This window comes from Ctenopharyngodon idella, chromosome 13 (genome assembly GCF_019924925.1).
Source record: "Ctenopharyngodon idella isolate HZGC_01 chromosome 13, HZGC01, whole genome shotgun sequence".
In the NCBI taxonomy this organism is placed as follows: domain Eukaryota; kingdom Metazoa; phylum Chordata; class Actinopteri; order Cypriniformes; family Xenocyprididae; genus Ctenopharyngodon; species Ctenopharyngodon idella.
The window spans coordinates 3072807-3099293 of NC_067232.1; the positions used below are offsets into that span (position 1 = coordinate 3072807).

Here is a 26487-nt window from a genome sequence, read left to right on the forward strand (position 1 = left end):
CGGGAGATGAGCGCGTGAGTTAGCTCGTTAGCATAATGAACATCTTACCGTTCAGCGAGACATCCAGAACACCCACAACTGTAACAGGGTTTGTTCCTCCGTGTCCTACTACGAAACGCAAGTAAATATAACACTCCGCAGCTTGATTGAGAGGGCTTGGGGCTGGAATAGGGCAGCCGGACCAGTTGTGTGTGTCCTCCTCTCCAGTCTTCCGGAGCTCCAAGAGGGAAGTTCCTGCCACTGGCAGTACGATTCCTCCAGCACGAGCTCAAATCACAGAGTGGCACAGAAACAACAGATTATTAATCACATAGTCATAATTTGAGAAGCGGTGTTTGCGAAAACACTCGGATCTCAGCTCAGACGCATCTGTCTGGAGCTGTACGGGGTGAAAATGGCGTTGTGTTTCTCCCGGCAGGTTCACTCCTCCTCATTATGATGTCATCCGAAGATAAAAGGAGAGCGAATTTTATTTATTTATTTGACAATTTACTCTTGAGCATTTTGAAAAGAAATGTGAAATTATTGATATTAGCTGTTAATATTACTCTTTATTTCGTAAATTTCATTAGCAGGCATATTTGCCAACCCAAATGTTTCCGAGTGTAACAAAGTTTGTTTAGTTTATTTAAGCAATATTAGTAATGTGAATCGTCAGATTAACAATTTATTATTAGCCAGTGACTAAATAGATATTTAGTTGCCTAGTGCGAAATTTAACATATATCAGTGATTTAGGCTATTCAATGCAGTGAGTTGAGAGTGATATCGCTACCACAGTTTAATTAACAAGATATATTTGTCGGTAGTTTATTTATTTCTTCCCTGCCAACAAAAAAAAATGTCAGAATAAGCCAATTCATCAAGCTTTGCGTGTCACCAAGCAACGCACAGAAAGAAAGCCGGTCTGGAACACCGTAAGAGTGGAGCGGAGTACCAAAGATTTCTCCGCCTCTGCTCAAAGCATTTGATATTCCCTCCGCTTTTGTTCCACTCCTGGTTTTACATTTTCCATACACCAGACCCACCCCGAGAAATTCTTATTTAAAATTTTATGAATTTTTAGCCTATAACTTCATCTGCATTTTGTGTACCTTAATATGGCAATTCATGAATTGTATGGTCTGTGTTATATATTTATTATTTGACTGTGATAACTCAAAATAATTAATTTTAATTTAATGCAATATCATTTGTTTTAATATCACTTTTTTATTCTGAACATTTTACAATTCAATACAATTTTCCAAAGCCATGTTTGATTACCAAAGACAAGCTTTTACTCTATCAATGTTTTAGCTTTAAAAATAAATGTTATAATTACTTAAAGGGATAGTTCACCCAAAAAATGAAAATTCACCCTCCTGCCGTTCCAAATCTGTATTTCACAGAATAACTTCTTTTCCACAGAAGAAAGGAAGTCATACTGTTTTGGAATGACATCAGGGGTAAGTATTTTCACATTAGATAAGGCTGCTATAAATTTGGCTTTCTATATATACAGCTGCCACACAAAAGTGCATCCTTTCTCTTCACATGTGCAGCTACAGTAACATGTTAATATTCAGAACTTGGTGAGAAGTCTCAGATTATAAAAACTGCTTCTCTCTATTGAAAATTGAGAATAGAAAGTCTAGCCTGTCATTACAATCTCATATATACACTTATACAGAAAGACAAACATTTTCAGCATTTCACAACAGTTCCAGATTTTGATGCAATGTTTGGTCTAAACTTTCACATTCTACATAGAGACAACACCATAGAGAGCAGTGGCTGATTTAGTCTTTATTTGCATTTCAAGTAGTTTTGCCTTTCTCTCGTCCAGACAGTGTTCTCCATGTGTTCTGTAGAGCTACTCTCGCCATCAGAAGTGTAATGGTGAAGTTCCGTCTGTACCATTCCCTGAAACACAAAAGGTTTCTAAGTAACCCTGTTATAACAGTCAGAAAAATCTATTTTTTAATGAAACAGTTTGAGCTTTTAGACAAAAGAGAGCAGGTTTTAAAATTATAAAAGTATTTGAATCTCACCTGTTATAACTGGCATGCCTTGTAATGTTTTTGTCCAAGAAGTGTTTGTAGAATACTGCCATTTCTTCACTACTTAAAGTCCTTTTCCTTCCTAGAACCATAATGACACAGTATACACAAGCACATATCAATTAGCAGCGCCAAAACTGCCACAGACATGTCCCCTACAAATTTAAGATTCAATTACCAGGACGATCAATATGAGTCTCTCAATGAGTCTCTTAAACATTAACATTTGGTTATATCCTTGTCAGTTAGTGTAATAAATTAAGTATACTGTAGGTCAGGGGTGCAAAACTCAGTTCCTGGAGGGCCACAGCCCTGCAAAGTTTAGCTTCAACCCTAATTAAACACACCTGATCCAGTTAATCAAGTTCTTCAGGCTTATTTGTAAACTACGGCTGCATCAGAAATGGCATACTTCCCTACTATATAGTAGATGAAAAGCAGTACATGACAAGAGTAGTACATCCGAATTCACAGCACTCATAAAAGAGTAGGAAAAAGTACTCGGATGACTTACTACTTCCTGAAAGATTCTAAATTGTACATATGATGGATACTTTACTATCTAATGAATAATAAGAGCATATCTGGTTGCGTTGCTTCACTGCCATTCACAAATCCTCTCCCATGGCCTCATGGGATCGTAATGTATCCCAGTACTCATAAAAGAGTAGGCAAAAAGTACCCGGATGACTTACTACAGATTCTGAAGTGTGCATATGACGGACACTTTACTATCCCATGAGGCCACGGGAGAGGATTTGTGACTGGCAGTGAAGTGACACAACCAGAGATGCTCTTATTATTGGGTGATATGAGGGTCTATGGCTCTACCATCGGAGAAAGCATAACGGCTAACTTGGATCACGTGTGCCTTGATAACCAATTACATTACAGCCTTGATGTCACTGAATTTCGTTCAGAGTTGTGTGACAGTCACTGTTTAGAGATACCATAATTATCTCTAGTAAACTGATTTATACCTGTTGCGTAATTGACTGTGACTTCTTATGAAACAGCATTTTTTTGGTGTAAACTCTAAAAATAGATTAATCTAAAACGAATGTTTAATAGCAAACATGTTGAAGATTAGCCAATGGGCTGTCGATTCATTAAATAAGCTATTTCCTCACAAAAGGTGTTTATTCAATGTACTGAAGCCTTTTCATTGACATCCATTATTTAAAAAAAAAAAAACAAAAAAAACATGTCCTCTTGTCTCCTTCTCTGCGTACCGCAGCATTAGCAGGCATTACACTTTTTTCATCTAAGGTTGCAGGCTTGTCTTCAAGTGGCTTTGGCCAAACTGATGCCGTTATGTCACATGATAATGACAACATGGCGAATGTAGTACGTCCTGATTACATTCATAGTATATAGAACACTTTTTTGTAGAGGTCGCAAAGTTATTACTTCAAAATAATTACCTACTCAGAGAGTATGTGATTTCGGATGCAGCCTACAGGTATGTGTGTTGGAGAAGGGTTGGAACTATATTCTGCAGGGATGTGGTCCTTCAGGAACTGAGTTTTGCAGCCCTGCTGTAGGTAGTGTACATATTTAGACTGCTCACCATCATCATCTCTTTCTGACAAGCCTTTTGCCGCCAATTGTAGTTGTACATATTCTTCTTTTTCCTGTTAGAAAAATTAAAAAAATGAGTCAATATTAAGTAGTCAAAAAAGATCACTCTAGTCTAGAAATAGTAAGGATATTTTGCAAGAATCTTTAGGAACACAAAACTGCCCCCTCGTGGTAAAGGGAGAACTTCATGGAGCATCTCAATAGTTACTGTAACTACTCCATAAACATATTAAATATGCAACAAACTGTGAGGTTTTAAAGTTTGCATCATACATCTGTGGTTCACACCTTGCTAAATGTGAAGTTCTGGTTGGTCCAGAACTCGTGGTTCCAGTCCTCAGTCTCCTGTCTCAGATGCCTCAACTTCCTTTCCAGTGGTGTCTCATTCTCTGGGATATGATAAATGATCGGCCTCAGGTTTGACAGTCTATCTGGTGGACCGATCCAGTCATATTTTGATGATGCTGCGGGACTGAATCCAGACCTCTACATAAAAACGTAATCTAGATTAGAACAAGTCAAGCATGATAGGAAACTTCAAATAACAATAATAATACGTGCAACGAGTGCATTTGAACGATGTGCAGATGAACAGTTGCACTGTTGTTAATTTGACAAAGGTAGTAAACGACAAACCTCTGTTTGTTTGGCATGTTTTGGTGGTTGGCTTGTGCTTTGTCGATGACCTCGACAGGGACTCCTTAATGACGCAGGAGCATGTGTGTAACACGGACGCAAAGACCTAAATAATAAACAATTAAATGTTTTTACATTCATCTTTGATTAAAATAATTCATCGACCTAGACAAAAAAAAAAAATAATAAGTGCGATTTCTCCAATGGCCTCCGTACTGCATGCATCTATCAGTACATTTTTAACATGGTGGATGACTTTAAAATAAAAGTCCTTTACATCACTCATGCATTAGCGCTTCTCACAAGAGAGGATATATACTCGTTTTCCGAGGAAAAAAGAAAACCGTAGCATATCACATTCTGGAGAGAGTCCACAGTGTTTTATGTGAAATATATTTTCAACAAAAATTAAGAATTTTGAATTCCTCTGGTTTTATCAAACTGGACAACCAAAACATTCCATGAGTTCCGACACAACAACGTCAATTTTTGAACAAAAAAAAAAAAAAAAAAAAAAAAAAAAAAATTATATATATATATATATATATATATATATAAAAACAAGCTTGCACGTAGAATTAGTTTAATGTCTTAATTGTGATGTCTAAAGTGGGTCAATATTTGTTGTATACAGATTAATTTATACAATTAACTATTTAGTTGTTGTTTTTTCACATTAATACTGCGAATTTAGGGAATTGAGTTCAAATTGAACAGTGTCATTTAAATCGTGTTGAATTGAAAAAATGTAATTTAAAATCATATTAAAAGTGTTTAAAAAATAATAGAGACAAAGTGCTAATGAATCTGCATCACATAAAGTTTTTGTGACAAACAAAAATTAATACAAATTTCAAAAAGGACGCATTAAACTGATCAACAGTGACTTTTACAGTGTCATTATATGCTGTTCTTTTTAATTTTCTATTCAAGATACATTTACATTAGTTTTGGACACGTTTAAACTCCTCGTAACTCGTTCGTTCTCGCTTGGCCAGCTGGTTTATGTCATTAGACATGTATGCCCGGTGGTTGTAAACGAAAAGTGCGTCGTTTTATCTGTAAACACTGGCTCACCAATGGCTGTCAGATGGTTATGCAGGTAGGATGGACAGCCTGTTAAACATCATGTTTAATAATACATGTATTTATATGATTGTCTTTTATTTTTACAACACCTCACCTTACACTGCTGTGAGCTCTTAATGAGAGCTGATCAGTGCCTTTGTGTGCTTTAAATGGGCGTAATAGCAGCCAGCTAAACGGGCGGATTATTTCAAGTGATTAATGTCGTTTTAAGTGGTTTTACGCAGCACAGCTACTACGTTTACAGCAGATTCCTTGACGTTATTGTGCATGAAAGATGAAACCACTTTGTGCTGTGGAAGGGAGTTCACATTTGACTTCCAGGCTTAAATGTTTTTATCAAAAATACAAAGGAGGGTGAGTCCGCACATCACGTGCTGTATCAATATGACATGCTTCAATTTGCGGCGAGATAGTTTTATTTACCGATCGGGCAAATGTGTTCAAATTGAAGAATACACAGTGTCAGGGATCCCTCCTGATGCGAGAAATGGTCTCCCCAGTATGCTGTTCGTTAGTGAACGAATCTGAGTTTTTGAACGAATCTTTTAAGTGAACGAATCATTCTCGTTACCTTCCATACACTGCCACAGATGAAAGGGACTTTGCATAGACTAATATTTTTATCTCTTTCAAAGCGTGTGTCTGCTGCTCTCCTGTGTTGAGATAGTGGCTGTATCCAAAATCACTTCCCTATTATATAGTAGGCAAATAACAGTATGTGACAAAAGAAGCATGTCCGAATTCACAGTACTCATAAAAGAGTACGCAAAAAGCACCCGGATGACCTACTACTTCCAGCGAAATTCTGAAGTGCACATATCATGGACACTTTACTATCCCATGCAAGGCCATCCCAAGCATGGGGCGGGACCCAGTGCGAGGTAGCAGAAGCAGGGCCCCGTCTCGGTCTGTTCGCCATGGGGCCGGTGCAGTTACACTCAGGGTTGCCAGGTTTTCTCAACCAAACCCGGCCAGTCGCTACTCAAAACTAGCCCAATTGCGTTTCGGGGGGGTCCACCAGTAAAAATCTGATCCTGTGGTGTAAAATCTGCATTTTTTGGCAGGGTTCATCTGGTAAAATTAGCATTCCAGGGGCTAAATATCACATTATTGGGGTCGCTGCAACCCACGGACATGAAAACCAACCCCGCGGCAACACCATTAAAGTAGCCCAATTCCGCGGGAAAACCGTGGGCTTGGCAACACTGGTTACACTGGTTGCACCGTCATAAGGATGACCCTGATCCCATGAGGCCACGGGAGAGGATGTGTGAATAGGTGTGTTCAACTTAAAGCCGTGCTGATCAGTGTATGACATCAAAGTATGGCGAGAGCGATTTGAAAGCATATGGAGCCATGTGCTCTCTAATCCCTCTTGTGGTACTTTGATGTCATATACCGATCGGCCCGAGCAGCGCGGCTTTAAGTCGAACACACCTAATGGCAGTAAAGCAACGCAACTGATGCTAGTAGGTCGCATAACAATGACGACATAGCGAATGTAGTATGCCCGGATTACCTTCATACTATATAGAATGTAGTTTTTTGCAGTCATGAAGTAATTACTACTACTCAAAACAAGTAACTACTCGAGTATGCGATTTCGGACGCAGTCGTTGACTATAACACTAGCAAATAGTGTTTGAGTGCAGGCTGTGATGAAAAAAATCATTGTTTGGAATACGCCCGGGACAGTATACTTCAGTTTTCGTCACTTTCAGAATGATTAAAAACTTTGACCGCCAATAAAAACCCATATCCAACCATTATTATAAACAGAGCCTTCGTTGGTGTGGACGGTCAAATGGTTATCATCATAATTATCTTTCTAGTTATCGGACCTTGACTATTAAATATTTGCCTATGTGTGTAGTATGCTATTCCGAATGAAGCCATTGTTTTAGTTTGAACAAGATTTGTAGCGACTTCAAGCGAGGTGAGCTGAATGAACAAACCAAACAAACCGGAGAACGTTTGTTCAGTTCGTTAACAAAAACTGAATTATGAATGTATAAAAAATGACTATTTACCTTATACAATTAAAATGTATGTAATTCCTTATTAATTTATTTAGGCTAATACCTGTTTTGTTTTTTTTAAAAGTGATAATAAAGTTTGAGGAAAAATTATAGATCTGCTTTGTTGTAATTTGTGGGGGGAACACTATGATAGATTTGTAGACAAGCAAATTAAAAAAATTATAATAATAATTTAAGCCTAATTTTGGTCAACATCGTCTCAAAGTGAACGATTCAATGACTCACTCATATACCACGCAAAATGACATTCACTTGTCGCCTCCTACCGGCGTAACGATGTTACTGCGTAAAGAGTAACTGAACGAATCTTTTAGTGAACTGATTCAAAAGAGTCACTGAGAGGAATCAAAATCCCCAACACTAGCGTTCATAGAGGAGGAGGGGAGGGGCAGGAATGCAGTCCATACCGATGTGATGGTGCTGCTCTGAATGCCAGTCTCTGCCAGTGTCACTGCAACTCTACGAACCAGAAATTACTGGAGTGTTGCACCGCGCAAAACATTTCAGTAGCGTAGCTGATGGAAACGGAGCCCGTTAGACATGTGCGCGAACGTTTTCGGCGCGTTGAAAAGGTGAGAAATATGCTGCGCATCTCAGGAGGTGGTGAGACATGCTCGGATTCTGTCGGATAGGGTTGGCTGATGTTCAGAAGCAATAAAAATGTCCTTCTGTGATGGTTTCATTCATGTAAAATCAGGCACAGCGTTGTCAGATGACAGGAAGCATCGTTTTGGTGAAGCATGTACAGGCTTGTGTTGTATTCTCACTCTGCCTTATTGTATAGTTCATGTCCAGGATGTAGCCACATATTCAGTACTGGGGGAACAAATGTAGTAATTTAAGAATCAGCCATTGCAAAACCCCTATTTGGGGGACATGTTACGTCCCTGGCTAATCTATCAGTGTACAGCTGTAAGACACTCTTCATGATGGCATATCATGATGATGAGACGTGTATTGCATTCAGCCTCCATGAACAGAAGATAGTTTTAGTTGATACTGCTGGTAACATCCTCATGATCATAGCTGCTGTGGACAGTTCCAGAATCTCGACTCCCTCCCTGTAGTGTTGATGCTGAAGTTTGAAGACACCCTGCTATTAGTCTCAGTAACTGTAACAGAAAACGAGTCTGTCTTATTAATACACTGTTAAAAATAAATGTGTAGAAGTATTGGCAACAGGACATTATTTGTTAAGTTTACAGACATTTCCTTTAACCCTAAAACACAACACAATGCAATGCATAAAAAATGCATTTAAAATACAGGAAAACACCTGTGAAAAATCAATACCTAAAATTCCTTTGTATTAACACACTACATTTGGCCCTATTATTATGGTCTTTTCTTGGTGTAGTTTGTTTATTGTTTGTTAATGTTTATTTCATCGTTTTAGTGTCGTGTATTACCCTGATGGTTGTCAGAATTTTTTGCGGTGAATTCCTGGCAACAGCTGACAGTATTTCTACTGTAAATTTAACAGGATTTTTTTTTACAGTCTACGTAAAGTGGCCCTACTATGCTATTTTAAAGGTTCCTAATTTTGTTTTGGAGATCTACAGTAATAGGCTTACATGCATCCAAGGTAAAAAAAAAAAAAAAAAAAATTCTCATAATATACATTGCTCATCACATCATTTCTCCAAAAGTCTGAAAACGAATTGTTCGAAGATTCAGTTTCTTTTAACCCCTCCTTTTCTAGTTTACTCTGATTGGTCAGACGGCCCAGTCTGTTGTGATTGGTCTACCACTTACAGTGTGTGTCAGAAACGAAACACTCATTACCATATCAGTGATATGAACAGTAACGATGGCATTGCTGTTTTTTCTGTATCAATTCCAGTGCGAGTCCTTATCCTTTTGAAGTGCATGCAAAGTAGATTTGCTCTTGCAGCGCTGAAAATAGCATCTTCTTGACATGTCGACAACATGAACCAAACACTTCCAGGCCTCAGCTACAACTACAGTGTTTGAGGGCAAGGGGGCAGTCAGTGAAGATCGTAGTCTGGCATTATGCAAATATTTGTTAGGTTGCTACTAGGGATGCACCGATCCGATATTCAGATCGGTATCGGCTCCGATACTGCCATTTTTGCCGGATCGGGTATCTGCCGGACGGGACCGATCCAAATCCGATACTGTGCGTGTAGGGGTAGACTGGGTACAGTTGGTACACTTTTTGCTTTTTCCGTTACCACACAAATACTAGGGGCTGAAAAGAAGTGATTTTTCATATGACATTTCCTTTACTTGTCTACTAAAATATTAATAATTATTAACATCCATAAGTAGGTCATATTTGCCAAAATTAGCTCATAAACACAAGAAGCTTTTTTGTTCCAACTGTACCCATGTCGGGTACAGTTGCTACGTAGATATGTAGCAGGAAGTGAGACTGTTTCTGCAGTTCAGAATCGATTCTTTCCTTTAGGAGATAATATCTTTATTTATCGCTCACTTTGATCATTAAAACTTTGCAGACCATTTACATTCACAAACAGCTATATTACACACACTGCATTAAAGGTAATATTTGAAAAAGCATAATAGGGGCGTTTTAAAGAAACACTTCATGATTATTGTGATGATGAGACATTGCATTAAGCCTGCATTGAACAGAGAACCGTTTTAGTTTAGTCTAGTTAGTTTAGTCCTCCATCAATTTTAGTAGGGCTGAATTGTGAATAATCACGTAATCTTATTTATTTAATATTATTTTATTTTTATGCATAATGATGACATTGGTAACAGAATATGTGTCCTATTTGGTCTGTAGCTATATTGTTGTTTAAAAGAGACTTTAGGTATTAAAAGGTTTGTTTTGGCATCAATGAAGTGGTTTTTGAGCCGTAGTGATTGGGCTGTAGACAAAAAAAAGTCCTTATTAAGACTTTTGGCTTACTCATTGGGCCTGAGGAGTGGGAACCGCCCCTAAAAATATCATCCCAGTCCATGTGAGTTTGAGCAATAGAAAATAATTAATTGACTCTGACGTGGCAGAATTTCATGAGTAGTGAAAGAAGCAGTGATGTATTTAGCATTACCCTACTACTCACTGATAAGCTCTTGCATGGATGGCATGTTGGCTCTTTCGCCCCACCCAAATTTCATAGTCCAAAGTGTTTGTTGCCATATTTACTTGCGAGAACTTGCTTAATTTAAGGTCTTCTGTGCCTTAAATTATTGGATATGGGAGTATAAGAGAGGAGGGGGAGACAGGATGCTGGGGAGCAGGTGGAGCATCTGGACAGATGAGGGTTCTGACTCATCCTTATCTGACCCTACCCTCCTCCTACAATCCCAGCATGACGTCAAATTAACGCTGTACTGCTCCTCAACTGGGGAAGCAGAAATTCAACAAGCTAGGTGAACCATTCATAAGTTCTCTTGAACTTCTGTGTTTCTTGGGAGTATTCAAGGACAAGGAGTAGCCTATTTATTTTACATTTTTCAATGTGATACAGAAATATCTAACTGGTTGTGTTGGATTGTAGCAGATGATGCGTTTTGGAGAGAGACTTAAGTGTTTTCTTATTTTTTGCTTTTAGGTTAGAAATATATTCCTTGGCTGCTTTTATATATGGCTACTGTAATACTTTTTTTGAGTTTTCTTCTTCGCAACGGTCTGTCTGTTCACCTGGTTATATAAAAGGATAAAGCACCCAAGGCATACTTTTTTTGGAGGAAAAAGCTATCAAGAAGAAGAAGTATAACATCTTTAATCCTGAGGTATACAAGGACTGCATTCTCACTACACCGTCGTAAAGTTAAATATATTCAGGATTAAATACAGTTTAAGCTCTGTCAGCATCTGTGGCATACTCCTAATTACCACAGAAAATCATTCTGAAAGATAAAGACTATTTAAAGATGTAAAGACTTTTATAATGTTACAAAATATTTCTATTTTAAAGGGGTCATGAACTGCATTTTTTAAAATGTTATGTTCTCTGAGGTCCACTTATAATGTTAGCAAGATTTTTACACTGCAGAATGTCTTGTAATCAATCCTCAGAGGCATCTCTATCATTTTGTTGCTCAAGTAATCCTGTGTTTGCGTCTATCTTGTATTTACTCACCTCCTACTACATGTGTGAATCGGTGGGCGGGGCTAAAGAGGCAATGATGTAGAAGTAGCCGTTGATTATCGGTGGGTGGTCTTTCGTCGCACTATGATGTCACACTAAGGCCCTGTCCACATGAACACGGGTATTTTCAGAACCACAGCTTTTTCTATGCGGTTTGGCCTTTCATCCACATGCAAACGCAGTATCAGGTCACTGAAACCAAAACGTTTTTGAAAACTCCTGCCAGGGTGAAGATTTTCAGAAACTCCGGTTGCAGTGTCGTCGTGTAGCTGGTGAAACCAAAGATTTTGGCTTGTGACGTCAGAGTGCGCGCTGTTATCTCCTTTGTTTGACGTCAGATTGTTCTTCGCTATCTCCTTTGTTTACTTGAGGCGAGTCTGTGCAAACTTTTGAATGGGGTTATTTTAATAAATTCAGCTATTTTTTTTGTCTTGTGGACTTTATGTAAACATCTTTTATGTAAAATATCTTACTCAGGATAGTACTAAATAAAAAATAACATGCATTTTGTATGATCTCTCTTATTTTGTTAAAATTATTCACATTTTCTCAGATTCTGCAAGGGGTTCACATACTTTTTCTTGCAACTGTATGTCAAAAGATCGAGAAAAATTGTATTGCTCAATTCATGACCCCTTTAATAATTGCTGTTCTTTTGAACTTTCTATTCATCAAAGAATACTGAAAAAAGTATCAGTTTCCACAAAAATATTAAGCAGAACAGCTGTTTTCAACATGAATAAGTAGTGTTGAGGGTAACGCATTATAAGTAAGGCGACTTATATAATCAGATTACTTGTTTCAAGTAACTAGTAAAGTAACGCAGTACTTTTAAATCTACAGCAAAATATCTGAGTTACTTTTTCAAATAAGTAACGCAAGTTACCTTATTTTCCCATTTATTGACTGACAGCTCTTCTGTCTCCATGTTGAAAGAAATCAGGAGTAAATGCAGAGGCGTTGGGTGCGCAATGTAAACGTGATGGTTATTGTAGTTTGACTAAATCTGTGCATTTACTCATCTCAGCACAAAAACAGATTCATTGTTCCTCAAAATGATTAAAAACTGTGAAATGCAAACTCTGAATATTACGCAAACCTACAATTGTTAAAAATGTTTAAAAAACGCAAATATACTTTATGTATTTAATCTCACTTTATTAACCAATGTCTTTGCTGCTGACCTTCGATGATCCAATTCAACCATACTAAAATCACTTTAGATGAACATCACATTTGTTTCATTTTTTTTTTTTATTGCTGAATTAAGCGCGTTGAACTTTCTTCTCTTGTATCCTATTCTTCTGCAATCCAGAATGGCAGCACAGCTGACAGGTTTGTTTAAGCTTCGCCCTCTACTGTACAGCCGTGAATTTGCATTTCCTTTTGTATTTGCTCTTTTGGTGTGAAACGGCCTTTATATTATTAAAAAACAAACAAGCCAAGGCCAGGTGAGAAAAAGTAATATAAAAGTAACACAACGCATTACTTTACATAAAAAGTAACTGACAACTATTAGTTGCTTTTTTAGGGAGTAACGCAATATTGTAATGCTTTACATTTTTAAAAGTAACTTTCCCCAACGCTGTTAATGAGGATCATGTGACTGAAGACTGGAGTAGGTTTTACCACCACAGGAATATATTAAATTTTAAAATATATTAAAATAGAAAACAGGTATTTTAAATTGTAGTAATAATTTAAAATATTACTGTATTTTTGATTAAATAAATTCAGCCTTGGTGAGCATAAGAGACATCTTTAAAAACAACAACAGCAAAAACATGAAAAAAAAAAACTTACCGGTAGTGTATGTGGAAAAACTAATACATTATTGGTGTAATTCAGGTGGGTGGAGTTGTTTTCACCATTGTAGGCTAAACTCAAAATTACACAGCACACTGTACAGTGACTGTGTTGATTCTTGTGTGCAGTTGACTGAAAACAAGACACGTACTGCTGAGTATAATGTAATTGCCTGCTCTGGAAAATTGACTTGCCACATAGAAAATACCATATTTGTGCAAGCATCTACCAAGAACTTCAATGTAAGTGCTTAACAGAATAGCTCTACATTATATTTAAAAGCCTTCTGCAGTCTCATCCATGTTTGTTATCAAATGTATTTCATGAACAATTGCTAATGAACTAGTGCTAGTGCTAATGAACGCTGTCTCTTTAAGGCCCATGATTATGACCTATCCATGACATCACAGACACTTCCCTAGGGAACAGCAGCAGCAGTCGTCTGCCAATAAAATTTTTCTAGGACTTTGAATCTGTAGAGGTAAGATAGCGTTGAATGGGCTGCGTTCTTGAAGGGCGTCTGCACTTAAGGACACTTCCTTTCTCTAAACATCTTCTGCAGTTCGGTTTGTTGGTGCTGTTGGATTGATATACTTATATAACAGCTGCTAGCCAGATTTTGCCATCTTTTTTATGGAAATGAGTGGGACACAACTTCGTTAATGGTTATTCTCATCACAGTTTGTAAATATTTGCTCTCCAACATGTCACGACACCGGCAGGTAGGAAGTACATGTTCCGAGAACCTTCCAGTAAGTTGGGTTGTTGCAACCGGACTGTTGCTGTCAAAATCATATGAATGGATTCATTACAGAAATTCAGACTTGGTCAGTGTGAATGCTCGAGTTTCAGTTATTTCATTGGATGGACCGATTAAGCCAGGTACACGAGCCTTCTGAATTTCAGAAACCGCAATATTTAAATTTCATTACTATCCTTGAAAGTTTGCTGTTAATTTCTACTCGTTTGTTCACAAAGGTTGTCCCTCTAACAAATGGAGGTTTGCTTTTGTGATGTGTCATGCATTTAGACAGCTCCTGTTTCATGTGGTGGCATGTCATGTACCTCTTTGGAGGTTTTGTTTATGTAGGGTGTAGTTGGAAACATCTGGATGAGTCTGCCTTAGTCATCACAGCTGTACAACACATACAAACTGTGCTCATTACAGACGCACAAAACCTCTCTCCTGCATTTTTCATAGTAAAAGTTTACCTGAGTTAGGATTAACCCTATTTTTTTCTCACCACACAACCATACACAGTCCTGAATTTTATAAAGGTGGATCTTATCTTACTTTCATTTCTCATTACAGACACTAAAAATGGGGGAAAAAATTGTTTGTCACCACACCATATGTTTGCCTGATGTAATTTGGTGATATTTTATATTGATTTAATGCAATGAAATTCATACATTTTTAAGTGTGCCTTAAGTATCCAAAATCTTTTTTGAGGCCACAATATGTCTTTTCCCCCCTAATTATTTATGTAAATTCGTATGTACAATCCCGCTGTAAGTTTCTTTTTCATAAAGAAATTAATACTTCTGTTCATCAAGGATGCATTAAATTGAGCAAAAATTACAGTAAAGATTTGTTTTGAATAAATGCTGTTCTTTTGAAGTTTCTGTTCATCTAAGAATCTTGAAAAAAATCTATCATGGTTTCCACAAAAAATTTTAAGCAGCACAACTGTTTTCAAAATTGATAATAATAGGAAATGTTTCTTGAGCAGCAAATCAGCATATTAGAATGATTTCTGAAGGATCACATGACACTGAAGACTGAAGTAATTATCCAGCTTTACCATCAAAATACACTAAACTAGAAAAGAGTTGTTTTAAATTGTAAAAACATTTTACAATATTACTGTTTTTCCTGTATTTTTGATCAAATAAATGCAACCTTGGTGAGCAGAAAAAAACTTCTTTCAAAAACATTAAAAAAATCTTACTGACCCCAAACTTTTGAACATTATGTATGTTTAGCCTAAGGAAAAGTGTGTGTTTTAGGTGCTGTCACCATTACTTTTCAGAGTTTTAATCGTGTTATTGCTTTCACTAGTTCATTGAAATGGACCTGCAGTGTAAAAATTACAATAATTATGATCTCATAAAATCTGCATGTACAATAAAAGAATTAGTAATATACTGTTTAAAGTAGTTTTGGATTTCTGCTGCAAAGCATTTTATGTCAACTACCTATAAACATCTTCTCTTTTACTTTTATTCCAGTTCATCCACTGTATCAACCTCACTTCTCAACATGATACTTTGGTTATTTTCATATCATTTTACCATATCATTTGGTTATTTGACCAGCTCTTACCTCTCGGTTTCTCTTTCAGCCTGTTTGGGAAACCCTTTGATGGTGGGAAGAGGACGATGGATCATGGCAGTCAGCAGTCACAGACTCAACAGATGCCAGGACCTTTCCCAGGTTATGCCGGACCCCAGGGCCCGTATCCTGGGCAGCACCCATCCCTGTTACGGCTGGATGAGGTGCAGAGGGAGATCGCCACCCTGGGCCCACAGGTGTGCTCTTACAGCGGCCTGCAGAGCGACAGAGAGTACAAACGACTGGAGCGAGAGCTGACCCGATTATTGCTGGAGGTGGATAAGGTCAGGACAGGGCATCACTGCATTAAAAAAAAATCTGGAACGTAAAGCATAATAATGACTAACCATGCTTTGTTTCCCGACCTAGGTGGAGACAGAGGGCCGGCCGGAGCTTCAGCAGGCCCGGAAGCGTGCGGCGGGAGAGGTCGAGGGTCTGCTTCGGTACCTGGAGGGTAATGCTACGCATCCATCTCGGCTGGCCATTGAGGAGCTGACCCAGGAGGCACAGAACATGCTGAACGAAGGGGTTGTGGGGCCGTTCCGGCAGGGCCAGGCTCTAGAAGCCTTTGAGATCAGTGAGGAGCTGGTGGAGGCTGTGCAGGACGTGGCCATGCGGCTGGCTCAGGTCAAGACGGGTGGGAGCGTACCACTCAGGAAGGCCCGTTACAAGGCGTTGACAAGGGTCTGTGCTGTACAGGAAATACTAGAGGGCCGTGTACGCACTAATACGCTGGCGCTGCCGCTCTCTGACGACACGCACGAGGCCGTGCAGCGCATTAATCAAGTTATGGCGCAGGTGAGTGGTATTGCAAAAGACAAATATCAGGAGGAATCACAAACCTGCTATCTAGCCAGCAAACTGCTGTTATTCATTTTACACATGAAGGGGAAGTTTCTTAAAGATACAGCTGGAAAAAACAGATTCATTAAAAAACCTACTTCTGCTTTTGACCTCAAACAGAAATAAATAATTAAAATTAAATATACTTTATATTTATAAAGTATAAATATATTTTTTAAAGAATTTTTCCAGCAAAGACACATTAAATTGATCAAAAAAATCTATACATTTTGTATTTATTTATCATTTTTTAACACACTACAGTTCAAAGGTTTAGGGTCAGAATGTTTTTAAAAGAAAATAACTTTTTTCAGTAAAATAAAAGTAAAAAAAAATAAACTACAGTTCAAAAGTTTTTTTTTATATATATATATTTTTTCAGCAAGGACATTAATAAAAAAAATCCCTACATATTTTGTATTTATTTATTATTTTTTAACATACACAACTGTTCAAAAGGTTAGGGTCAGATTTTTTTTTTTTTTTTTTTAAGAAATTTATACTTTTATTCAGCAAGGACGCATTCAATTGATCCAAACTGACAAATAGTTTTACAGTGATACAAAAGATTTCTATTTTTAAATAAACGCTGTTCTTTTGAATTTTCTATTCATCAAAGAATCCTGAAAAAAAGTATCACAGTTTCCACAGAGATATTAAGCAGCATAACTGTTTTCAACATTGATAATAATAAGAAATATTTTTCGAGCAGCAAGAATGATTAGAATGATTTCTGAAGGATCATGTGACAGGAGTGTAATGATGCTGAAAATTCAGCTTTACTATCACAGGAATATATTCCATTTTAAAATATATTTAAACTGTTATTTTAAATTGTAATTATTTTACAATAGTACTTTTGTTGCTGTGTTTGAACTGTTGAACAGCAGTATATATGACCTCTTTAATTATTTTTGAAAGATTGTTCTGGTTTTAGCCAAGAAACAATGTTAACAGTAAAGTAAAGAACCTGAAATGCATTCATCTCATGTAGGTGAGTGGTGCCCGCTGCCAGGAAGTGGCTCTGCTGATGGGTCTGAGTGGGCGTGATAGCTGTACCCACCTAGCAAGGATCCTCACAGAGCTGTTGGTTGAACTGGACGCCCTGGATGTGTCTAGTAACGCTGCTGTGAGGAACTACAGAAAACAAGTGGTGGAGGAGATCAATGGTCTACTAAAACATCTTGACCTGGAGGGAGAAGGAGATGACACACGCAGGTAACACCAAATTCACACATCAACACACAAACTACAATAGCTGTGTGTCATTTTGAAGGCTGGGCCCTCTAGAGGTTGCATTTGTTGGCCAGATATATATCACTGAGAAGGTTTCATTTCAGAAAGGTAAGCATTATAAATCTGACTGTTTCTTGTGAGGCATAAAGTACTGTAAATTCTTTCTTACTTTGGGATGTATTAGTTACTTTTCTAAAATATGGCAGCCTTAATGATGTATGCAACCGACAAATGTGACCTCCGGAGGGAAAAACCTTTGAAATTAGACACAACAAATATGTAGGATCAGTGAAATGCCGATTTATGTTTACTTGTGCAACCATTAAGTGAAGCTACTCATTTAAAGATGAAATTTAATGAGATAGTTCACTCCAAAAATCATTATTAACTCTACCTTGCATCATTTCAAAATATATACATACAGTACATACACTACAGGCTGCATTTATTTATGGAAGCTTGTTTCCTCCACTAAATAAAAAAAAAAGGTAATTGCGACTTTTTATCTCACAATTCTGATTTTTTTTTTTTCCGCAATTGCGAGTTTGCATCTCACAATTCTTTTTTTCTCAGAATTATAAAGTCAGAATTGAGTGTTATAAAGTCAGAATTGCATGATGTAAAGTCCGAATTGCGAGTTATAAACTCACAATTGCGTGTTATAATGTCCAAATGTGAGGGAAAAATAATTGCTTAGAATTGCGATTCTCAAAATTGTGAGTTTATATCTCGCAATTCTAACTTTATAACTTGCAGTTGCATGTAAAAAAAGTTACAGTTCTGTGTTATAAAGTCAAAATTGCGTGATATAAACTCTGAATTGTGAGAAAAAAAGTCTGATTTTATAGGATGCAATTGGGAGTTTATATCATGGAATTCTGAGAAAAAAAGTCTGAATTGTAATATATGAAGTCAGAATTGCATGATATAATCGCGCAATTGCGAGATAAAGTCAGAATTGCAACTTTATGCATGATGTAAAGTCAGAATTGCATGATGTAAAGTCAGAATTGGAAGATATAAACTCAGAATTAAATTTAAAAAAAAAGGTAATAGCGACTTTTTATCTCACAGTTTTTTTTAAACTGTTTTTTTGAGTTTGCTTCTCACAATTCTTTTTTTTTCTCAGAATTATACTGTCAGAATTGTGTGTTATAAAGTCAGAATTGCAAGATAGTTTTGAGTTTATATCTCGCAATTCTGAGAAAAAAAGTCAGAATTGTGAGATAAAAAGTCGCAATTACCTTTTTTATTTTTTATTTCATGGGAGAAACAAGCTTCCATACTTATTTGATCAAGAATACAAGTAAAACAGTAATATTGTGAAATACTATTACAATTTCAAATTACAGTTTTCCATTAATATATTTTAAAATGTAATATATTTCTGTGATGGCAAAGCTGAATTTTCAGCATCATTACTCCAGTGTGATGCTTTTTTTTTCAGGATTCTTTGATGAATAGAAAGTTAAAAAGAAAAGCATTTATTTGAAATAGTAAAGACGCTTTAGACTTGAGCACTTTTAATCGATTTGATGAATCTTAGCTGAATTAAAGTATTATATTGAGTTAAATAATGATGAAATATAGTATATTGAGTTATGTAATTATATAATGAGGTGGTAAATAAGTAATTTTTTATATATATATCAAATATATGAGGGTATATAAAACCTGACCCTCATGTCCAAAATATAACTGCATACAGATTTGGAATTACAAGTAAGTAATTAATTACAGATATTTAATTTGTATGTGATCAAGAGTTATTTTTAATGGATTATTAGTTACTTTTTCTATTTTGAATCTATTAATAAAATTGAACTCATTGCACCTCCAGGTATGATCTAGCGCAAAATGACTCGATTCGTGAAATCGAGGCGATTAGGGGGCGTGTCTCAGTGCTGCGGGAGGAGGTGCTCCGGCATGGTGCCACAGGACAGGGGGCGGAGCTGCAAGGTCTCCTTACGCACCTGGATCAGGTGGACACGGGGCGAAATCCCTGCATCCGGGAGGCACGGCGCAGGGCTGTGTTGGAAGTTCAAGCACTCATCACCTTCCTAGACCTCTGGGAGGCCCTAGGACGTCGTAACCCTGGAGCAGAAGAGCCTCCACCTCACGCGGCCGTGTGGCGTGTCTTAGCCAGCCTGTGCGAACTCCAGGCCCAGGTGTTGGGCTTTGACGGCAAGAGGGCTGACAAGAGCTACATGGTATTGGAAGAGCTACTGACCAAACAACTTCTGGCTCTTGATGCTGTGGACCCTCAAGGGGACGAGGGGACCAAACTTGCCCGCAAGCAAGCTGTTAAACACGCCCAGAATATCCTTAGTTACCTGGATATGAAGACAGATGAGTGGGAGTACTGAGAGGCTGATAAGAGACTGCAGTATTGCAGAGATTTCCCTGAATAAGGAGCCGCAAGAAAAAGGCAAAAGCTTTTTTGCCTCGTGTGCGACATCAGGACAAGACACGGCCGTGCCGAGGATACAGGCCATGGGCGGAATTTTTAATTTGTATATAAAAGACTTTGTGTTTCGCCGTGGGCAGCGAGACTGTTACCCATGATGCACTGCACCTGCTGCTTTTGTTGGTCCATTACTGGTCCCTGAAAACAGCCTTTCTTCTGGCAGAAGGAAACCCGGTTTCTACTGCCATGAAGCATTTGTTTTCATGACAATAATCCATGATCTTTTTAGTTGAATCTGTGCTGTTGATTGGTGTGGTGTGGTGCTAAACCCTGTTCTGCTGCCAAAATCTGCTTCCTGCTTTACCACATGCCTGTGTGGAACAAATTTCAGTCTTTATCACGGTGTGAACACATCAGCTCTTCATTCCTATCCAGTTAGAGCCATATAGGAGCACACTCACAGTCCTGCTATGACCACAACAGGTTGTTCAGCGGGCCATTTCCCGTTAATCACACATAATGGAAAAGGCAGCCCAAGCTTAGTATTCATAGGTTTAATCTCTTCTCTGAATTGCACTTTCAGAGCCTAGGTTCCTCTCGTTACAGTTATTAGCTGCATATAAACAAGAACTGACCCTACATGTGGGAACAATTGTTTTTACATACATATATCCCATTAAGAAAATTGTATCTTAAAATAGATGACGCAGTAAATAAACATTGGTTTGTGATATTAGTTTAAAGATGAAGTGTGGAATTTTATTTTAACATGAAATTACACACTTCACCTTTTAAAGAAGACTTTTTGACATCAAAGAAGAAGAATGTGAGTAAACCAGTGAGAGAAACAGCTAAAAAAAATCAATCAGATTTCTAATCCTTCCTGCAGTTTTGCCATATTTCAGAGGGTCGAGGTCAAAATTGCAATGAGGTATTGTCTTTGGAGACGTTTCTTTGTGGTATCGATATGGAGGACAAAAATAGAAACTAGTTCACAATTTGCTTTTTTTGCTGTTAGGCAATAAGTGCCTGTGCAAGCCACCAGGGAATAGAGCAGAGACTGAAAGAGCGTATCTGTGATTGTTTTAAAAAAAAAAAAAAAAAAAAAAAAAAAAAAAAGTGGTGCATGCTATTTTGGTAGTGAGACTGATCAAAGTGGACAGGGGCGTTCTAGAACATTTTCACTGGAGCGGCATGGAAAGACAGCAAGCTATCAAACAAGCACTGAAAAACTGGCTACATTCACACAGTTGAATGTGACCCAAATCTGATTTTTCAAAGGGGGACAGCAAAAAATACATTTAATATGACATTTTAACCATATATTAAATATATGGTTCACTTTCATATGTGGGAATGAGTTGGTTAAAGTGATTTCCCCCATATGACTGTATTGTGAATTCATATAAGATTTTGTTTTGCTTTTTTATTTACCCTTGATTCCAAAACATTTATGTATTACATTATATAAAGTATTACACAGAAAGGTGCAAAAGTATAAAACTTATAATTGTATAAAACAAATGTTGTGGCACTTTGAACTGTAACTATTATTAGTCACCACTGTGGGTTTTCATTGGCCAATATGAATACAGTTATCTAGAGAGCAGATGGTTGATATAGGATAATACAATAAGGCAATAAAGTGCAACAGGTGGGTTCCGGAAAAATCCCTTTCATTTTCTCTACAGGGGAATTGATTTTGAATCATAACTACTGTGAGCTACTTGGTTGTTAGTCGATGCTTTATTTCAGTTTGTTTTTAAATAGTGTTCAATAGCAGAATTTCTGGTAAAAAAAAAAAAAAAACTACATTACCTGTGATCCTGGGGAGAAATCTCCATTCTCCACCAGTCAGAGAATTGAGACTATAGTGAATCGCGACAAAAGAACTCTTTAGCACTCTCCCACTACCATGAAGCACTGGCAAATTACGTAATAGAGTTAATCTCCCTACACTTTTGAGCTACTTAAATATTTATATACATAATATGCATATTTTGCAATAAACGTAACTTTAACTCAATTTCTCTATAATTTTTATTTCGATTTTTATCATTCACAATGCTTCATGCTTCCTTAAAGCTGTTAAAAAGTCTAGTACCTTTGTCTTTTTGTCTGATTTAAAAATTATTTTTCTGCTTTAAATCAAAATTTGTAATGTAATTCACTTCCTAGCTGGTTGGATTGGTTTATGGCTTATAACTTAAATTAAGCCTTTTTTTTTTTTTTAATCCCACGGGGAAAAAATGTGAAGGGAAAAAAAAAAAAACTTCCGGAACCAAGGCCACTGAAAATGTGAATGGGCGCTGTTGCACTCAAAACAACACTGAAATTAAACACGCATGTATTTACACATTATTTCTTTGATTCGATTCTAAAATATTTAAAAATGGAAATTATGCATTGACGTTGACAAGGCTGTCTGTAGACTCGTGGAAATAACATAAGGGACGCAAGCAAGGCGTAATCAGTACACGTACAGTATATCGATCCATCACTAGTATTGATAGAAAGTGACAATACAAATTAAATGTTCTAATTTCATTTAATAACAAAAATGTCATATTGAAATTTTATTATGGAAGTAGTTGTTGTTGAAGAACAGGGTCAGCATGCACACATTAGTGGTATTTTGGAACGGTTTAGTGAACAATTCAATGACTCCCCTAAAGTTCACGTTTATTCTTGAAAAGTCACTTTTTAATTTTTAAATAAATTGGTGTATTTGAACTAATTGTTTGAGCATTGCCTGTTTAGAGCAGTGTTTGATATGGACCACATTTAAAAGGTCATGTAAACAGCTTCACAAAAAAACAGATGAAAAATTAATTGGGCACTTTAGCTTGCAGTGTGAAGCAGTCTGTTTAAACCCCTCAGAGACTGCTGAATGTGGGAGTAGCTTGTCTGTGGTAAAAACCGCAGGAGTATCCAGTTCTGCCGTTTAAAATTTGACCACAGAGGCCAGGTGATGGCCGAACACACACATAAATAATATATTCTGTCATCGGTATCATGCTGGGCTGTTGAGCCTCTCTTTTCATTTCAACTATCTGTGCTGTCAGTAGTTTACAATGGCTTGTTTTGACCTAGAACTGTGACAGTCCTCTGTTTGGCTGTTTATTTCGGTCGTGTCCCACTTGCTGTGTGGTCACTACCCTCTGTCCTGCTCTACATAAGGGCACGTCCAATTAAAAGGACACTCAGCAGTCAGGAAGCAACACCACAGTTATCAACAAAGAAATCAGGTTGTGCTTGGATTACACCCAGACACTCATATCTAAGGGCATTCTTTTTGAAAAAAATTAAATAAAATGACAATAAAGGCACAGGGGCCAGAAGTGAGTGGTGCTGGTCATGGTCAGAAGAAATTAATCCAGACTTTGTCATCAGACAGCCGTTGTCTGGCAGAGTCCCCTGCGGTGGGCAGCACTGGCAGTTCAGCTGAGGAGGATCCTACATCAGTCAAGGTGAAATACACGCTCCAACAGCACTTTAAAAGCAACCTTGCACTAGGCGTTGGCGTTGTTTTGTGCACCTCTTCTAAACCCACATATATGACAAAGATGTGAGCTAATATTGTCAGTTCTGTGCAACCAGACTTTTTTTGTTTGCTGTTTTTCCAGCACAATATGCATTGGCTGCACACACACTGCAGATAAATATGGTTGACGCTCCTCATTAAATCCATGTGGTATAACTAGTTGTTAATGCAGTAGTGCTGCCTAATATACAGGCAGATTGTCTGAGGTGCAGTGCTAGAAAATCAGTTATGTATCTCATTTGCAAATCTTGATACCTGTCTGTCTACCGTAGTTACATCAGAGGTTCTCTGCCCTGAGGTCACCAGAGATTTCTATAACCTTTTAGCTGTAAGGGGCTGTTCATCCTAGATGGAGAACAAAATGGGTCATAATGCAAGGGTCTGAAGATAAATTTTTCAAAGCTGAACTACTGAAGTCATGAAAAAACAGAAGTAGCAAGAGATTTTTTTTTTTTTTTTTTTTTTTTTTTCATATTGTGACATCTGACGGAACATATTGTTTCAAAAAAGAACAATTTTTGGATTTGGTTCTATCCATCGGTTGTTAATTGGATGGAGGCAGATCTGAATGTGAGCTTGAAGTCGATTTTAAGAAAAGGGGCGGGGTTTAAGCGGATGAAATGGTGCGTTCATGTCATGTTATAATTAACATAATTTCGAGATGACAACACGTGACGTTCTGAGCTGTTATGCGTTTCATGCGTTTCTATGGCAATACTATCAATGCCTAAATGAATCTGCAGCGGTCATGTGGTACAAGTAGGAGCTCTCAGAAATTTCCCAGGTTTCAAGTTGTAATTACGAGCTCTACGAGGATGGAAGTTAAAATCTCGTAATTACAGTAATTACCACATGGCATGTGTCCGGCATGTGTCATCAGACAAGTCTGATGTTTCACTGGAAGATTGCGTTATGAGACTTTGATTACAAATTTAAGGTCCAAAATAAATGTAATTAAATAACATGGATTTATTGTTCACAATAAGATGCATTTAGAAAAAAAAAAAACATCTACACCAAACGCGAGTGGGTGACATGACAAAAGCGAACAGAACCCATTATAATCAGTGATGCTGTCTACACTTGAAGCGACAGGACACAACAAATTTCAGACATTAAACTGATGAACATTATATTTCTGACGTACTCCAAGTGCTCGCGCTACCTTGACATGAAAAACAAATGGATTTGCATTTGGGTCGCTTTGTCATGTCCAGTTTTGACAGCCTCAAGCTGTTGTGGCACGATGCAACATGATTTGTTTCGCAGGTATTTTACCCATATTTTGTGTACATTGTGTTTTAGGGTTAAACGAAATGTCCATAAACTTATCCTAAATTATCAGAAGTGCCCACATCTGGAGCTTTAGGTCAGTTCATAGGTGTATCAATCTAAGTTGTCTTTCTTAAAATGTTATTAGGACTTTCATATTTGACATGCATTGTCAATCTACATCATTGTAGTCTGCATTCCAGATTCCAATAGCTGCCAGATCTCTCCACAGCTCTACACAGACGATTGGTCTGTCAGATCTGAGTCATACTGAATTCTGCTAAACTATCTCCATGGTTATGGTCACAAATCAAATCCATTCCGATTGTTGAATGACACTCAATAGCAGTTAATAGGTCAGCGAGTCACCTAGAACTATTACAGTTCTTTTGTATGTGGTGAATTAATATTACTTTGATTGTATTAAAATGAGCTTTAAAACAGATATTTGACATGATATGAAGACCAAGTTCATTTGTTACACGGCTCTATTCCTGCTTTAATGTAATGAGCGAGCGTTGCACCTGTCTTTGAATATTTTGTTTACGGCAGTTACAGTCTTTATTAGCAGTGACATGGTTGATGTGAGATGACAGGCGTCAAAATTGTTGTTAGGTGTAAAAACACCATGCAGTGTGAAGTCTTTTTGGATGCCATACTGAAGTTCATCGCTACGAACAACATAAAACACATTACAGTACCTGCAAGAAAGAGAATGTAATGAAGAATGTCCATCTTTTTTTATACCAAAGTTAATTCCGTCCTGTTTTTAACTTCCATTATCTTTGTAATCACTGAAACTCAGTATATACAAACCAGAAAAGGTAAAACTTCCCACTCTAGCTTTTGGTTTTCCTTATCTGACTATATGTCTGGAAGAATGTGTTTTTTGTGGTGAGCTGTGAGAGTGTATAAATGTGTCATGCTATTTATGATGTTCGACGCATTGTGTATATTGTCTGGTTTATGCTTGTTTTAAAAAAAAAAAAGCACATTAAGTTCAAACTGCTGTGTGAATGCTTTGGTCAGCGGGTTGTTTGATTTTTACATGTCTACAATGCTAAATAAAAGATGGTGATCTGGAAATAACTTATGTTTGTGGCAAGGTATTAATTATGGCCTGGGATCTTTCAACCTGTTTCCATGGCAACCCCTAGCTGTGCTTACAAAATAGATGTTCAGAAAAAGAATTGGGCTTTCCTGAAACGCAGAGTATAAATATCCCTGCATATTTAGTTTGCTAATAAATCTGCTCAAACTGATATAGTTATTAACATACCTGGCTGTGCTGCTCGTATGTAAGGTGACATGATTCAACAATCTGTCAAAAGACTTCAGCAGCAGGGAAATACTTTATGCAACCGAGTACAGGAGCCTGTAAATCTGAGACAAGATATATTGAGCTGTTTAATTCAGATATATGCAGATATGGGATGGCTTATTTTAAATGTATTACAAATTAATAATTTGCAAATAGAAGCAACATGACATTAATGCAATAGCACTACTGCCACTAATGCAAATAAAGAAAAAAGCAATATAAATTATATTAAAAATTTGTTGTATTAA

General features: G+C 37.3%; 3 protein-coding genes across 8 annotated transcripts in view; 1 reads left to right on the forward strand and 2 right to left on the reverse strand.

The window, feature by feature from the left end:
* The window catches only part of klc1a (kinesin light chain 1a), a 41751-nt gene extending 41322 nt beyond the window's left edge, over window positions 1–429 (reverse strand). For 4 of the 5 annotated variants that reach the window (XM_051916227.1, XM_051916225.1, XM_051916226.1 and 1 more), the window contains exon 1: window positions 49–429. The gene's annotated coding sequence lies outside the window, so the exon portion shown is untranslated. The remainder of the gene's footprint in view (window positions 1–48) is intronic. The other variant, XM_051916228.1, reaches the window with a different exon arrangement.
* Window positions 430–1775: 1346 nt separating this feature from the next.
* Window positions 1776–4602, reverse strand: LOC127525083 (cytochrome c oxidase assembly factor 8). The gene is made up of 5 exons (XM_051917319.1): window positions 4260–4602; window positions 3912–4109; window positions 3613–3676; window positions 2034–2124; window positions 1776–1905 (listed from the first exon to the last, which is right to left on the reverse strand). Exons 1-5 carry the CDS (start codon window positions 4398–4400, stop codon window positions 1800–1802), a joined length of 600 nt encoding a protein of 199 aa, XP_051773279.1. The 5' UTR covers window positions 4401–4602; the 3' UTR covers window positions 1776–1799.
* A 606-nt stretch (window positions 4603–5208) lies between these two features.
* Window positions 5209–26007, forward strand: bag5 (BCL2 associated athanogene 5). 2 transcript variants are annotated; one of them, XM_051917318.1, is made up of 5 exons: window positions 5209–5361; window positions 15627–15900; window positions 15986–16414; window positions 17454–17677; window positions 19536–26007. In XM_051917318.1, exons 1-5 carry the CDS (start codon window positions 5339–5341, stop codon window positions 20059–20061), a joined length of 1476 nt encoding a protein of 491 aa, XP_051773278.1. In that variant the 5' UTR covers window positions 5209–5338; the 3' UTR covers window positions 20062–26007. The 2 variants fall into 2 exon arrangements, with proteins under 2 accessions (XP_051773278.1, XP_051773277.1); XM_051917317.1 differs by lacking the exon at window positions 5209–5361 and adding an exon at window positions 7759–7959.
* The last annotated feature ends 480 nt before the right edge of the window (window positions 26008–26487 follow it).